The sequence below is a fragment of the Penicillium maclennaniae genome (genome assembly GCF_028827695.1).
Source record: "Penicillium maclennaniae strain IBT 15551 chromosome Unknown utg000008l:1.0-3552695.0:1.0-3555053.0, whole genome shotgun sequence".
NCBI classification, from domain to species: domain Eukaryota; kingdom Fungi; phylum Ascomycota; class Eurotiomycetes; order Eurotiales; family Aspergillaceae; genus Penicillium; species Penicillium maclennaniae.
Genome location: NW_026623220.1, coordinates 1,196,256 through 1,211,656, shown reverse-complemented (window position 1 = coordinate 1,211,656; position 15,401 = coordinate 1,196,256). Strand labels below are relative to the sequence as shown.

General features: G+C 52.2%; 5 protein-coding genes across 5 annotated transcripts; 1 reads left to right on the top strand and 4 right to left on the bottom strand.

The window, feature by feature from the left end:
- Nucleotides 1-599: 599 nt before the first annotated feature.
- Nucleotides 600-2,951, bottom strand: N7477_009451 (RMD1 family protein; the record flags this gene model as incomplete). Its single annotated transcript, XM_056971112.1, has 4 exons — nt 600-871; nt 922-1,107; nt 1,157-2,813; nt 2,898-2,951. 4 exons carry the CDS (start codon nt 2,949-2,951, stop codon nt 600-602), a joined length of 2,169 nt encoding a protein of 722 aa, XP_056818091.1.
- A 622-nt stretch (nt 2,952-3,573) lies between these two features.
- On the bottom strand, nt 3,574-5,757 carry N7477_009450 (uncharacterized protein; the record flags this gene model as incomplete). The annotated part of the gene is made up of 1 exon (XM_056971111.1): nt 3,574-5,757. The coding sequence occupies one exon, from the start codon at nt 5,755-5,757 to the stop codon at nt 3,574-3,576; it is 2,184 nt and encodes a 727-aa protein (XP_056818090.1).
- A 1,939-nt stretch (nt 5,758-7,696) lies between these two features.
- On the top strand, nt 7,697-8,530 carry N7477_009449 (isocitrate lyase/PEP mutase family protein; the record flags this gene model as incomplete). Its single annotated transcript, XM_056971110.1, has 1 exon — nt 7,697-8,530. The coding sequence occupies one exon, from the start codon at nt 7,697-7,699 to the stop codon at nt 8,528-8,530; it is 834 nt and encodes a 277-aa protein (XP_056818089.1).
- Nucleotides 8,531-9,013: 483 nt separating this feature from the next.
- Nucleotides 9,014-9,260, bottom strand: N7477_009448 (uncharacterized protein; the record flags this gene model as incomplete). Its single annotated transcript, XM_056971109.1, has 2 exons — nt 9,014-9,156; nt 9,209-9,260. The coding sequence occupies 2 exons, from the start codon at nt 9,258-9,260 to the stop codon at nt 9,014-9,016; spliced, it is 195 nt and encodes a 64-aa protein (XP_056818088.1).
- Nucleotides 9,261-11,260: 2,000 nt separating this feature from the next.
- On the bottom strand, nt 11,261-12,619 carry N7477_009447 (putative C2H2 finger domain protein; the record flags this gene model as incomplete). The annotated part of the gene is made up of 2 exons (XM_056971108.1): nt 11,261-12,168; nt 12,223-12,619. 2 exons carry the CDS (start codon nt 12,617-12,619, stop codon nt 11,261-11,263), a joined length of 1,305 nt encoding a protein of 434 aa, XP_056818087.1.
- Between the last annotated feature and the right edge of the window lie 2,782 nt (nt 12,620-15,401).

Genomic DNA, 15,401 nt, shown 5'->3' with positions numbered 1-15,401 from the left:
TGTGGTGCCCGGGAACATTCCAACATTTGGATGAAGTATCGGTGCGTGTTGGGGATTGAGTTGCTTTGGGGGATATCGGCACAAATGTCATTTATTGAGGCTTGAAGACTCTAAACATGATTCTTGTCCACAAGCGCGAGGTCTATTTGAGGGTTAAAGGCTAGCCCATAAGGTCAATGGGCTCACCGTGTGTGAAACAAAATTCGGCAGGCCGTTAGATATATCTTGGATTGACCAGCCAGTCCCCAGGGGCCAATTCCAGTCCATTGTAAGCTCGCCAAATGTCATCTTCTACATATTCATCCCGAATGACAGTATCCACAGGTATCACGTAAATACGAAATACAGATGCCCACGAGGTCTTAACGAAAGAACTCCTAGATTAAAAATATCTCACCAAAAGATTAATTAACGAGCGGACAAAACCCAATCGACGCATTCCGCATAGACTCAGTATGTAACACTTGAAACAGCCAATTGATCGTATTTGTCCTGTTCCAACCTATAACACCAGTACACCATATTTCCATATTTCCATATTTCGATAAAAAAGATACATATACTGGAATCCGTTCCAAAGGATAGAGCAGGGTACCAGATCAAAGCCCATACCCACTCAACCCACTAAATTCCGATCCAGTAGCGGAGGGAAGAGAAGGGCAAACACACCCAGGCGGGGTATTCGGCACATTGTAGGACCAGCCTGCGGGCGGCGAAGGAGGCACAGAGCGGCCCATTGCGCGGGCGATGATACTCGCCGGATTAGAGGATGTGCCCTGACTAGAGTGGAGGAGGCCGAAGCGAAGGAAGACTTCGGAGCAGGTTACGATGATGGAGATGATAATTAGGATGATGATGATCCAGGTTTGGTCTGGACTTGTTAGTTCTTCAACATTGTGAAGGGGAGGGGGTTAGGCATACGGGATGTGCGATTATCGGCGATGGAGTCGGAAAGAATCTCTGCGAGGTCGAGGAAGACGCGGCAGCGTTCATTGAGGACTTGGATGCGGGGTTTGATCTCAAGGTATTCGCGCACGGCGATGTAAAGGGGGTACAGGGTTGGCTCACTTTCCCAGAAGAAGTTGGGGACGTCGAGCATGTTTGATGCTGTGAATTGTTAGTACAATTTGAGACACGGAAGGGAATAGACGCTTACAAAGATTGACCTCCACGCGGCTTTTGAACAAACGGCCTAGGATACGGAAGACTTCTTCGCGTTTCATGCCTAGTTGGCCTGTCATGGCGAGGCGGCGGGGAACGTCCTTTGCGTCTGCCATTTGGCGGGCCATAACCTCTTCAAAGAAGCATAGCTTGGTACTCTGAGAGATGCCGTGACTGATGGCAAGCTTGATCATGTGGTCGCCGCTTCGGAGGGTGATCATGTCGTTGAAGACGCGCGGGCGGGAAATTTCTGTGGAGTATTCGAAATGGAACTCTTCGGTTTCAAAGTCCTCTTCATGGAGAGGCATGGTGGTCAGCGGGATGGGCGTGCCAGTCGCGGAGGAGGTAGCGAATGCTAGATCTGCCAGCAGGTCCTTCTCTTGTCGCTCTGTGAAGTTCCAAAAGACTACCACGCCGTAGCTGAAGACGAACATCTCAGCCACGTTGTAGAGAGTTCGTGCGGGAGCTTGGGGTAATGTGGCTGGCATTGGCGGGGAAGATCGCTCGCGGAATAGGGCATGACCATCATCAGAACTGTATCGACGGCGGCGAGGAGTTGGCTCGCTTTGCTGCTCTTCGACAGGTCCAGACTGGGACAAACTATGTAGGCCACCATTATGGTTGGGTGCATTCTGCTGGTCATCTTGAACCTGACTGTCTTCCTCGGAGATGCGGTTCAAGAATCCCTGATGATGCTGCTCCCCAGGACCATGTTCCCCAGAGTCCTGAGGAGACGCTTCGTGGTGATGCTCCTCCCCAGGCCGATTATCGCCCCCAACAGAATGATCCTCAGCCTCGTAATCATCATGGTGATCACGCTGCTCATTCCGCTCAATCTCTTCGTCCAGGAGTGACTTTCCACCAGGGAACTTGACCACCGGACTGCTCCGCAACCGATACCCCTCGTGACCAGGCAGTAGAGGGAGATGGTACGCAGTGTAGAGACAATCATCATAAAGCTTCGTCCTTGCGCCATGCCACTCCTTCACAAAAGAAGCCAAGGACCCCATTTTATACGCCTGCGCCGTGCAATATGCCGTTACCCGCGCAAGCTTCTCTGTGCGACGCGCCTTAGGCAAACGTTCTGCGTAGCTCTTCGCGCGCTCAGGCCCAACACGTCGTTTGCGCTGGTGCTCTTCGTCAGCCAGCAGAGGCGCCATATCATTGTCTACACCAAAGTCACCGGCAAGCCGCTTCTGCGCCAGCAATTGCTGTCTCACGACATCCGGATCAACGCGTCTCTCCCTTGAGAGCTGCTGAACAAGCTCTTCGTCAAGGAGATCATTGTCCTCATCCTCATCTCCTTCATCCTCTTCAACATCTGGTTCTCCAACACCACCAGTATCAGGTAATAGCACCAGCTTCTCGCTAACCTTAGTCGTTCGAGGTGGCAGACGCGGCTGCGCCGCAAGGCGCCCGATAGTTCCGGCGGAGCCCGAGATCACAGTAGAGCTACTGCCTCCGGCGCCAATTAAGCCACCGGTGGCTGAAGCAAGGCGGCGGGATCTCGAAATGGGCGGCGGGTGCCGCTGCTGCATGGAGGGGACGTCGGAAGCATATTGGAGAACATTATCGACAGTGATGAACCTTGTAGCCGGGGATCGTCGGCGTCGGGTGGTGGAGGTAGATTGTTGGTCGCGGGAGTCGGTGACCTATGTTCCGTACAGCTGTCTCAGTAATCCATGCACGGCAATTGCTTTTGGGAGGAGGGAGGAGGGGGCTCCTGTCTTTCTTACCAGAACGGTCGGACTTCGCTGACTGGTGCCCCGTCCGCGTGAAGGGGGAGTCATTGTCGCGCTCCTTACACCAGGATAGCTTCAATTGCTCGAGGGTGGGACGGGCGGGTGTGTTGGATGCTCAGAGATGGAGAATCGACTTTCCCAAGTTCCTACGGAAGCTAGGCCCAACACAGGTTAGTGGAAGAGCACTTGATGACGTAAACGGATGTATTTCTTTCGTTTTGTTGGCTGTAATATAACAGGGTCTCGTGACTATGCCACGTGCGAGCCCGCGAATCACAAGGGACGGATGGGACCCCACATCCACTAGAGGGTGCGAGTGTTCGGTTCGCTGATCCGGGGTAAGGCGTGGATCAAACACTACGAGTACGAGGTCGGGAGTAGAAATTGCATCACAGGAATTTTGGTTCATGTTCTGGTAACATGCATGTGTATTGGTGCTCGAAGATGGGAGCGGTAATGCAGAAGTCTATGCCACAAATCACGAGGTTTCAGGGAATGCACGACCGGTTTGCAAGGGGAATATGCAGAGGGGAAAAAAAGGAAATGGAAAGGGAAATTGTAATCATTGAGAAATAAAACGCCGAGCTGTCGATCTGGTAAATTCAGGGTTCAAATCTTCGCCATGTGGGTGAATACGAGAACAGTCGTCACCATGCAGAAAAAGGTATCGTTAGAAATCACGAGATATGCCGTCATTAAGTCTGGCGTGTTCGTCCCAGATCTCTTCTTTCATGCTTCGCAGCATATCATGCTGTCGACTGAGTTTGTTGAGATCGGCTGATGAAGGATTGGTGGAGGTGTCGAGGCTGCGATGCAAGGAGAGGTACTTTGCATAATATCTCTTGAATCTCATCGACTTCTCCCGCAGCTGCTCCCGAAGAATCTCCTGGCTTAAAGGTGGAGATGCGCTTCCGGTGCTACCCCCACTAGAGGTGCTGACCGCCCGGCGGCGCTTGTGGTCAAGGTTTCCAGTCGTGCGTCCTGTGACTGCATGGGACGGAGCCAATCGGTCAGATTCCGCTTTGCGTTTTAAGGGATTACCCACAAGCCCAGACTTGGGGGGACCATTGGTTGAGTCAACAGACTTGGAAGGTCGAGCAGCAGCTGTTCCAGTCGTGGCTTTGTTGGTACGAGCGAGTTGGGAGATAAGCGGGGAAGAAGACGAGCTGGAGGTCAGGTTTTGGCTGTCGGAACGGCTCCGACGGGCGGCATCGGATGCATTGTCAGGAGGAGAAGACCCAAGAGGGGAGGGTTTTTGAGGAGAGGTTGAGCTCCGAGGGGCAGGTCGCTTGGAAGTAGCTGAGGTGGTAGAGCGGGATTGAGAAGAGTCAAGTTTGGGAGCCGATGATTCAGTCTTGGTAGACTTTGCTGCAGGTGGAGCATTGTTGGTGACACGAGGTTTGGCAGGCGCCGGAGCTTTAGTCGGAGCTTTGCCCGGAGCCTTGATAGCAGCCTGGGGCTTCTTCGAAGGTGCTATCTTCTCTTCCTTCAGACGTTGAGCCAGGGTAGGCGGAGAAGGAGCAGTATTGGGAGTGTCATCATCATCGTCGGAGTCATGCACGAACTCCGAAGACTTGAATTTGGTCTCAGTCTTCGCTGAGGGCTTGGCGGCAGTCTTCTTCGTAACCCGGCCGGTCAATGTGGTGTTGTTGGTGCTCTTGGTCTTGGCGGGACCTTTGGCGGCAGGTCCCTTGACAGGACCCTTACCAGCGGTAGGCTTCTGGGTGGGGGTCGATCGAGGAGTGTCCGATGTCTTCGAAGGGGCGGCGCGTCGGTCCGTCTCGTTGCCCGTGGTTTCACCGTTCTTGCCCACATCGTCACCGCCATCTGACTGAGATCGACTCTGAGTAGTCTTCTTCACAGGACCATTGCTAAGGTTCAGTCGGGACAGACACTTGCCCTTGCCCCGTTCGGCCTTGGGAAGCAGCATTTGCCATAGCTTATCAGTGCGGGAAATCCGCATACGATCGAAAGCTGAAATAGCATTCTCAATTGCCTCCTGCCGATCGTCCTGAGTTGGGTAGGGGAAGGCCCACACATCGAGGTCCTTGTAAGACTTATCCTTGAGGTCGTATTTCTCGCGATTGAGGCGATTCTCGCTGCCGTACTTTTGGGCGAGGACCATGCAGTCTTCAATCGTGGAACGGGTTTGACGGGCCAGAAACTTGGCGGAGACGGCACGGACAGCGAGAAGGTGGATGAAAGGTGCCTTGAGAGCCTCGTGCCGGGCGTTGTTCTTGGTCTGCAAAAGCGGTGCGGACGTCGGAATGGGGGCCGGAGACTTGGCGGACCCCAAGTTGGGGCTGGAGGTCAGAGACCGGGAAGCAGCCGTGCGAAGTAATCGTTCTTTCTCCAATTCAGCCTTGCTTCTAGGGCCTCGCTGACCGTAGCCACCAGCAACACGAAGAGACCTCAATTCATCCGGGTGTTGGATCATGTGAGTTTTCTTGGATTCCTTGCCTCGCTCGAAAGCATTGAGACTCTCCTCCAGATTGGCCAGGGCCTGATCAGTGGCGGCAGTGGCGGCCTTGGCCTTTTCAACCTCAAGGCTGTGGCTCAGCACACCCGTGAAGTATAGATTTCGCTTGTCGGAAGAGCTATGGTAGATCTCAGAGCGGTGTGTTTCGGGGTAGGTGTGGAAGGAATGAGATTTCCCAGCGTATTGTAGGGAAGGGTGTTTCCCCAGACGGACTCGAGCAGGCTGATCATTTCGGAGGCTCTCAATCAGCTCGTCAAGGGTGCTCTGGACTAGGTTCAGACGCATGATTTGAACCGGCTTGGAGGCAGGTTCGCCGGATTGCTCTCCGGCACAGAGAGACAGCCCGGTCTCGGGTATATCGAAATCTGTCGTCATGACGAGTGGAAGGTGAGGGAGGGAGATTGGGAAGGTAGGGTTCGGAGGTACGAGCAGGGTCGGATGGCAGCGTGAGAGCTGCAGGTCAGGCGGCCAACTGCACGGGGAGATGAGGCGACACCATACGCCATAAGATCGAGGACAGTATTGGGGCCAGGAATGGCAGAGGGTTCGAAAATGCAAATCCAAATGCAAAAAGAGGAGAGCTGGGTGGTGAGTGAGTCAAGGTAGAGAGTGAAGGTGCAAGAGAGGGAATGAGGAGAGGGCGAGCAAGGCGAAGCGGAGAGTGGGGAGAGCTGACGGGGCGATTCCCTGGGTAAATTACAGGGGATTCCCGATGCGTGGAAAAAGAAAAAAAGGAAAAAAAAACCCCTCAGGTAATTCTTTTCCCAATTTTCTTTTTGTTCCAACGTGCGAATCACTCCAATGCCATTTTCGTTCTTCCTCTTTTCTTTCTGCAGGGCCGTGGTGATCCTCGGGTTGATCTCCATTCGGAAGCGCGATCCGCGCTGTCTCAATCTCAACTTTCTTTCAGGCTTTCAGGAATCATAATGGAAATAATTATAGTACATATTCCATGGTTCCCTGGGACATAGTCTATGGGAACGTAGTCCATAGCCTCTCTCCTCCCTGGTAGGGCCATTTCGTTTTTCTTTTGTCCGTTTCGAGTACACATCTTACGAATCTTACAATCTTACCAATTTACGGATGTACCATCTTACAATTCTTACGTTTTCCCTTACACTTCCCTTTCCTCCGAAGTCCGAGCTGTAACGCTGTACAACCCCCAAGGTTCGAAGACAGCGGGCAAAGGCAAAAAAGAAGGTGTTGCACCGGTGCGCTTGCACCTGGAGAGCTTGAGGACCTGCTGACAACAATGGGTCTTCCCGAGTCCAGAACCCACTTCCCACTTCCCCTCAAGCGGAGTCCAGGGTAATTTATGACGGGTGTTGCCGGGAAACGTTGTCAGGAAATGTTGGCAGTCGCCTTATTGCGACTTAGGTACCTTTACCTAAGCACCTGAGCACCCGAGCACCTGAACACCCTGAACGCCTGAATACCTGGGCACCCAAGCACCTAAGTAAAGCACCTGGGCAAGGCACCTAACCTGGTCTGCCTCGATGTACTTGTCTTTCCACTACCATGGTATGCACATACCATAGGGTTCCGAGCTGCACAACCTCTATGACCGAGCCAAGGAATGCCAGTACCCCCTCGTTCATGCACGTAGGCACGGATCGAGCAGGAGGCGAAACCAGGTCGCCCGTGATTGAAAATTTCCCGGCGCTATGGGCGAGAATGTACCTACAGTAAGCCCTAGGAGGTGCCCAAGATCTCTAGACCGAGGATACACGTACAGAGGAATTACATCAAATTGATTGGCAGTCCTGTTGCACGGCATAGACTTCGTTCATGCACGCCCCCCAATGGCGCCCGTCGCGCTCCGGGCCTTCTCAGAGGGCCGTCGCTTCGGCTGTATTTCCGCCCTCTTGAGTCGAACCGATCGTGATTTTCTCAATTTTGCTCCGGTCTTACGGAAGCGGGGAATGGCCGAGTCCCCTTGCTTGTGCTACTGCTTCGCTGCTAGACCGTGTGGGCGACTACAATAGTGCCGTAATAGTCTGAGACAGTCAGTAACGAGACTTGTTCTGCATTGCATGACTCGGATCGACTCTGCACGTAATGCCCAGTACCCGGGAGTGTCCCTAGTGTTTCTAGTGTTTCTAGTGTTCCTTGTCCAGACATGGGTCAACGTGGGTCATCTTGCTGGACCGGCTTTCATTGGATACTTTACAGCAACGTTCTCGTATCTCAATCCCATTTCAATTTATTCAGTCCACGCAATAAAAGCCAATCTAGCCAAAAACTATTGCCTACTAACCAAAACAGCAACTTAATACACCCACAGAAATCCCTTTACATCCTGAGGCCTGAGACCATGAATACTCAGAACGAAATCGCCCAACACCTCATAAGTCTCCACAATCCCGGCAACCGAATCATTCTCCCAAACGCCTACGACGCAGCTACCGCGACAATAATCGCTTCCCTACCAACCGCCCACGCCGTTGCAACAGCATCCTTCGCAATTGCGGCCACCCTCGGCGTAAAGAACTCAGCACTCACCAAGATCAAAAACATATCCGCGCTAAAATCTATCGCGTCAGCCGTGCACGCCGTCAACTGCACCAAACCCATAACGGTGGACCTGCAGGACGACTACGGCTCAGTGGCCGAGCTTTCCGCCACAATCCCGGAAGTCATTCATTTGGGTGCGGTGGGGTGTAATCTCGAAGATCTAGATAGTGGGACTGGTGCATTGAGGACGCTGGAGGATGCCGTAGAAAGGGTCCGGGCTGTTGTGAAGGCTGCTGCAGAGGCGAGTATTCTTGATCGCGTAGTAAATGCGCGGACGGATGTACTTTGCCAAGATGGAATGGGTATTCCGGATGCGGTGGCGGGAGGACGGGCATTTTTGGAGGCGGGGGCGTGTACGGTTTTCGTTTGGGGCGGGCCGTGGGGAAGGGGGATTTATAGTAACGAGGGTAGGGAGTTAGTGAGAGCGTTGCTGGGTATGGTCAATGTGAAGATGTCGTTGAACAGTTTCTTGGATGTGCAGCAGCTTCGGGATCTTAGTGTCGCGAGGATCAGTGTTGGTCCTGAGTTGTGGAAGGCAGCGATGAGAACATTCCAGCAGCGTGCGGAAGTCCTGCTAAGGCCATTTCAATTTGAATATTTATCCCGACAATGCTTTTGGGATACAGCAAGGTGAGTTGAATCTAGCCGAACTAACAGTAAGATAATAATGGTTCTGAACGGACGCCCATGATTTATTACCCCAGACGTATTCGAAGTCATGCAACTAGACAAGAACAAAAAGTCTTGCAAAGAGAACCACGAAGAGACCTTGAAAGATGCGAAGGAGGAACCGAAGAACTGAGCCCATTGTTCCTGAAATCATCCTCACTGTCGGGGCTCTATTGAAGCAATCCATAGAGCCCTGAAGGCTTTATACCTCTCCACTACTCAGTTGCTGAGCACAACGTCCGGCAACACACTTATTCTCATAACAACAATTGCCGTCACTCAGACAGGGATATCCATCTTCCTGACAATCAGGCCATTTACTATCCGTCGACCGGCACTTGGTAGCGGCGCAGTATCCCGAACAACAATTGCCGACAGGTTGGCCGCCAGACGAACAGTCCCCTACGCACGACGCACGGTCAATAACGAGTAGGGCAACAGTCAAATCCTAGTACTTACCGTAAACACCCAGACAAGTGGGTGTCGGGATGCAGGTCGTGATAGTGGTAGAAGTAGGCGCCGTGAAGGTAGCTGTGGCACAGAACTCGGTGCCGAGGCAGGCGTTTGCGTTGCCGCATCCCATCCCCGCTGCTACATAGTCAAGATTAGCAGGGCTGACGTGTGGGTATGTGTGATGACATACAGCCCAGTGCAATATTCGAGAACAGCAGAGCGAGAGACTTTGAAAATTGCATTGTGATTCTGCCTGTTGATCAATGTTACTTGTGCGTGAATTGATTTGCAAGGGCATCCTGGTATCCGCACCAGTTGACCTATATACCCAATCTTCGAACGCGCCACCCTTCCCCCCAACCTCGAACAAGAATGTCAAATTTCTCGCAGCAGATGACCGAGCCCGAAGCTTTCAACCCATAATTTTCTCTTTTCAAAGCAGGGATAATAACCGCGCCATCATGCTAGAGACATCGAAATCCCCTACGCGCTATATGAATACGAGTGATGACACGGAACAACCTTGCGGGCAACAATTTAATTGGTATACATATGAGACATCTCTCACTTATACCCTCAACTCACATCTAGGGGACAAAAGCATACCAAATGCGAAGCAAGTTCGAGACCGAGACCGCTTCGCCAACATGATTCCGAAGACGCCTGAGTCGCAGATGCACTGAAAAGGAGCTTTTTAGGGGCAGTGACAAGTCTAATTTTAGAGAACGAACAAAACCATAGCCTCCGTGTCAACGCATGCCACAAATTCGGTATCTTCTCCCCATTGCATGTTAATCCCCTCATTCATATCCATTTTCCCCTAATCTAGGTCTCGGGTACGAATTCACCGACTTATACAAATGCCCCAAATCGTGATAGCCTAGACCACCGAGCTCCACCCAGCCTCGGCGACAAGAAAAAAAAGCAAATAAAAGAAAAGCAAGAAATCCCTCCTTACAACTCAGCCATGTCCACCGCTACACTCTAAATTGTAGATCATGCAAATCCCCAAATATTACAGTAGCGCTCGTACCGCCCCCTAGACGTGGCTTAGATATGAAGCGGGTCTCTTGCCTCGAGTCGACCTACCCCTGGATGGTCCACCGGTTCTATACCATAAATAGTATTTTTTGTTCCTGATTTCCAAGCGTTTCATGAGATCATTGTGGTATGGGCTGATCTCAAGAGACGGAACTGGGAGCTTTGTTTTTTTGAGGACCCTGGACATATCGTTTTTGCAGCCTTGTCCGCTATGTTGAAAAAAGCTTGGTGGCCAAGAATAGGGGAAATTACAAAGGATGGGTCCCTAACAACAAGCTAGCTTGGCTTGAGACGGGAAGTGTTGAGGGATCTAGTGATAGGGTGAAAATGGTCTCAGAACGCTTGATCGAGGCGGGTGTTTGAGATTACCCTGACGTTCGGAGTCAATCCGCTCATCTCGCAACTTTTTACGAATTTCTTATTCCAATGATATATTGGTGTAAAGCAGACAAGATTGGAAAATTATAAACTGCAACTCTATTATACACAGCTATAGTACATAAATGGGATCGAAGTCCTCATCTCACAAAATGGTATTCGATGCGAAAGAGGAAAAAAAAGAAACCACACAAGAAAGGAACCTGACGCGAAACAATGAGACCAGACCAAATAATCGAGAAAAAAGAGGAAAGAGAAAAGGAAAGAAAGCAATGCAACAGCGGATATTAAGGGCAGAAAAAGATGTATATGAAACAGACAAGAAAAGGACGAAGGACATATGAAGCAAAATGTAGACAATATGCAAAACTTGAACGCAGTGAAAAAATGTCAAGAATAATTCAGATACCAACCAGACACCACACTCAAGGGCCAGATATCCCAAGCAAAGAAAGCCCAGTCCCGATTTCCAATCCAGTACAAATGATACCCCAAAAGATCCTGATCCCTGGTCCCGCGCTCTATCTATGCTGTTTCCTCGTCTGGTCGTGTCTCGGTAAAGCCATGTCATCCGCAAAGCAAGAACAAAGGAAATGGTGAATAGTGGGGGGATGACAAGGTGCTCAAAAAACAAAAAGATGGACGGTCCTGACTCCAGGAGGACTGTCTACCTATAGATACAAGTTGTGTAAAGAGATAACAGATGCGAAAGCTCAAACGAACGATGGAAAGTTACTTGTTTCCATGGGAATCAGGGGAACGATGCAATGAAATGATGTCAACATAGGAAATGGTGGAGCTGTAAAGCAATATAGAGCACTGATCATACGGGTGTGGACCAAGTGTGCTCGCCCATTCGGGGCTTGGTCTCGTACTGGTCCGGCTCGGTTGAGCCGGGCCTCCGAATTGTCGAATTGGGGAAATACATGTGAGGGGGCATCGAGGTTGGGTATGCTGGGCCGCTCGGCTCGGGGTAGGTGAAGTCGTTGGCTGAGCCAGGGGAGGGCATGCTACCATGAGAAGGCGAGGCCCAACCGAGACTGGTCATGTGCGGGCTCCCGCCGACACTGTTTGGCCGGTGGTCGTTGTTCGCCGGGGGCTCGAGCGGCTGCGGGGGAGCATAAGGGTGAGACGTCATGGCTGGGCGCGCGTGAGGAGCGCTACCATAACTGGAGAGAGAGGGAGAAGTCGCTGTGGGAGAAGCACGAGGACTGCCTTGCGTAAAGTCGCCGCGTACATGAGGGGGAATAGAGCCATTACCCATGTAGTAATCACCGGCCGAACGATGCATGTTCAGAGGAGGCAGATCACCACCAGGGGACATAGACTGGGCTGGGGATGGGGCAGAATGAATAGAGACGTGGTCCGGGAACATGCCCTCGCTCGGGCCCCGGCGTTCCTTATTTTGACGCAGGTTGGCCTCGGTCTCAGCAGCAGCTTCCTCAATAGTGCCGGTGTGGTGGTTTTGGTGACGGGTCAAGGTCGTCCGACGAGTGAAAGTCTTCTGGCAGTTGGCGTACGGACACTTGTAGGGTCGCTTGCCAGAATGGATACGACGATGCCGAGCCAATGACGAAGAATCACTGAAGGGTTTGCCACATCGCTCACACATATGGGGCTTCTCACCAGTGTGTACACGAGAGTGTACTGTTAGGGCAGAGCGTTGGATGAACTGCTTGCCGCAACCAGGCCAGTCACAGGCATGAGGCCTGATACCTGTGTGGATTCGCTCTAGATACGAAAGGTTAGTACTGATTCAGAAGGGCAGTTAACGAGTCATCTTACCGTGTCGAGCGAGATCACTGCGTCGAGCAAATCCCTTGTTGCAAGTAGAGCAGTGGAAGGTCTTAGGTGGCGCATCAGCACTACTCCTTCCGACGGGAACGGGCGCTGGCTGCATCTGAGCATCGCTAGCATATCCGCCAGGGACGTATGCCATGTTCCGAGGGGTGGCACCTTGTGCTTGAGCATAGTAGAAAGACTCCGCCAGTCCTGAGTCCATTCCCGGGGGAACAGCGTGAGGAGGGTATGCGCCGACGGAATTGTCGGAGGCACCCGGCTCGGGTTTCATGGCGGAATTGTGGTGAAACTGGTTCTGCATGTATTGTTGCTGTAATTGTGCTTCTGCGGCGACAGCTGCTGCGGCAGAGTTCTTTCGATTCAGAATGGTCGTGAAGTCCATGACACGACCCAGCGATCAGCTGAGTGCCCGCGGTGGAGGTCAGCTTCAGCAAGCGTCTTGTTCTGCGCGAACCGTTCAGAGTCCTGCTCTTGTCGTGTTCACGAGTTTTTCGACTTGATCCGCCTGCCTGGTAGCGTGAGTATGAGCGTAGGCGCGTTCTTGCCGCCTTACTTTTCAAGTGCTCGGAGAAATCGAGGCAATAATGCAGCAGCTATTTGCTGGGACGAACAAGCGATGTCCTCAAGTGTAGAATCCGGCTCCCGAGCCTTTTCGACGCGTTATGCGCTGAATGCCGAACCGAAGCGAAAGCGGATGCTCGCGGCGTAGTCTTATCCGAGACGCAGGAATATTGTCCTGTTTGAGTCTCGCTGCTTGAAAGAGCAGAGAAAGTTCAGGTATGGCGATCGGCTGGAATCGGAGGAGATGGCTTGTGATCGGGGCGTTCGCCAGGGAGAGGAGGAAGGAAGGGCAGAATGCCTGTTGCGAAAGAATACGGTCAGCTCAAAATCACTTTCCAGGGATCAAAGACCACCAGTGCTGCCCAGTTGCCCGGATCTTGACGCAGGTCTGCAGTCTTCACGTCTTCGGTGCTCCACCGCCGTGGACCTTGCAGGAGGTCCCAGCGCGAAAAAAAAGTTCCCCAGGAAGACAGCACCCAGGCTAGTGAACATCCGTATCAGACCCGGACAGATGGCTAGCTCGAGGCAAAATGTCGCAAGGGCACAGCCCGTTGGGCAGCCGCGCCACGCGGGGAGGGAAATTGCGGGAATCGCGGTCAGAGTCTCGGAAGACAGGTACGAACCTTAGCACGGCCGAAGATAAGGCACAAAGGATGGGCGGCAGTAGGCGTACGTCCCAGGTCAGATAAAGGAGAGTCGCGACAACAGAGTTGGCGAGAGAGAGAGGGAAGTCAGTGGGGAGGCGGAAGGCGGAACCAAGTATCGAGAATGCAGGGTGTGAAAGAGAAAGGGGAGGGGGAGAGAAAATATGATGGGACTATGTGATGATTGCTTGGGTTATTTAGGTGTGGTAGGTGCCACTGGCATACATCATTATTTACATCGAGAATCCGTTGCTGCATTGCCCCCACTTGGTTTAGAAGGTTTGGTCAAGGACTGGAAATTGAATCCCTTTTTGGTGTTTGGGTTTGTATTCCTTCTCATCAGTCAGTATTATTTCTTCTAGCTTTGGCTTCATTTCCATGCCCAACCCTTCCTGTTTCGTACCTCTAGCGATATAGCTATAGCTAGACCGTACAGATGTACTGGTACTAGTCACCTCCTATTCCCCTAAAGTTCCGTATCCCTGCAGGCGGCCACGCTCGTTCTAGTTGATACCCTATTTTCTTTAGTCGCCCCCAGCGAAGTGCGCTAGAAGGAAACCTGGCCGCACCAGAAGCCCCCGTCAGCAAGCCGGCTCCACAACGTGCGGTTTCCCCCGTCCCTGCGCGTGAAAAAAAAGAGTGGATACGAGATAGCGACGCCGATCTGAATCACAATTTCGCTGAACGGGGCCACTAGTCCTAGATCCCTCTCTTCACTACGTTACTAAGAAGCAAACCGCTGCACTAGTGTGAAACGAGTGGGAAACTTTGCCAATGACGCAAATCTCACATGGTTGAGCAGCGGTGGATCTCCTTCCCAACCGCCCCAGAACTGCAAGAAAGGGGAAAGTAGTGCCAAGGGGGGTTAGAATTATACAGGGTATAGTGGACATTTGATATGGCTTTTGATTCTCGTTTGCTCGAGTTCGGGCATGAGAAGACAGAGGTGTTTTACTATAATTCATAGTGATAGTGATTACTTGCATTATCCCCTAGAGGCGGGAATGGTGCGACACGAACGATTGTATACGGCACAGTAGATCATCAAAGACGTCAAGGGGAGGGGATGAGCCCATCGCGGTAGTCCGCTTCCCACTATTGCCGGCCGATGCTAGACGGCCAAATGCTAAATTGATTCCTTCTAGAAGGTTTCTACGAGAGGAGGGGCGCTCATCCAAACACGCCAACACGGGACACAAAGTGGCCTGTTGCACAGCAGGACTCAATTGTCTCGTTCTCGTTCGTCCCGGATCGTACAACCCGTTGCTGACCAAGTGCGAGCCCTAGGGACGATCCAAATGGAGTGGAGTCCGATGAAGCTCCCCCCCGAGCGTCGGTAATTGCACTTCCAAAGTCGTCCATTGCCCCTTTTTCTCCGGGGCCACTAGAAGGACCACTGACCGCGTTCAGCCTCCAGAATCTCCACTTGTCTGCCACCACGGCTCGGCGGGCTGGAGGAATCACTCTGGATTGGCCTGCCAAGCCTTCTCCTGACCTTCCAGAAGGCCGCCAGAAGGATTTCGAAGGGCCGTGGAAGCCGCAAAAAGAAGTCGCCGTTGGTCTCCATCCTGCACGGTCGATGGGTCCAAGCCCTACTTTGTGTACTACCGTGATGAGCAACGCCGAGACCCATTCCAAGGCTGTGTTGCCCGGAATTTAATTGGGCTCTGCGTATCCCTCCAGGTTGGGTAATAATAGACATGAGAGCAGCCGTGGCTGGTGCCTGACTGCAAAATCAGGAGTTCACTGAGTTTGCAAAGGGAAACGGGTTGGGCACAACGAAGTTGACCAGTCAACTTGGCGGTCAACTTACAGTCGTGTCAAGCGGTCGAGTGGCCCAGCCACGTGCCCTTCTCTGGTCTTTGTCGTGATCGCCCTAGCTGTGTATTTTCCCGTTCAGGTACCACCCCCTGACCGTTGATGATGCCATACACCTTGTCCAAGTTGCAGGTCTTCATT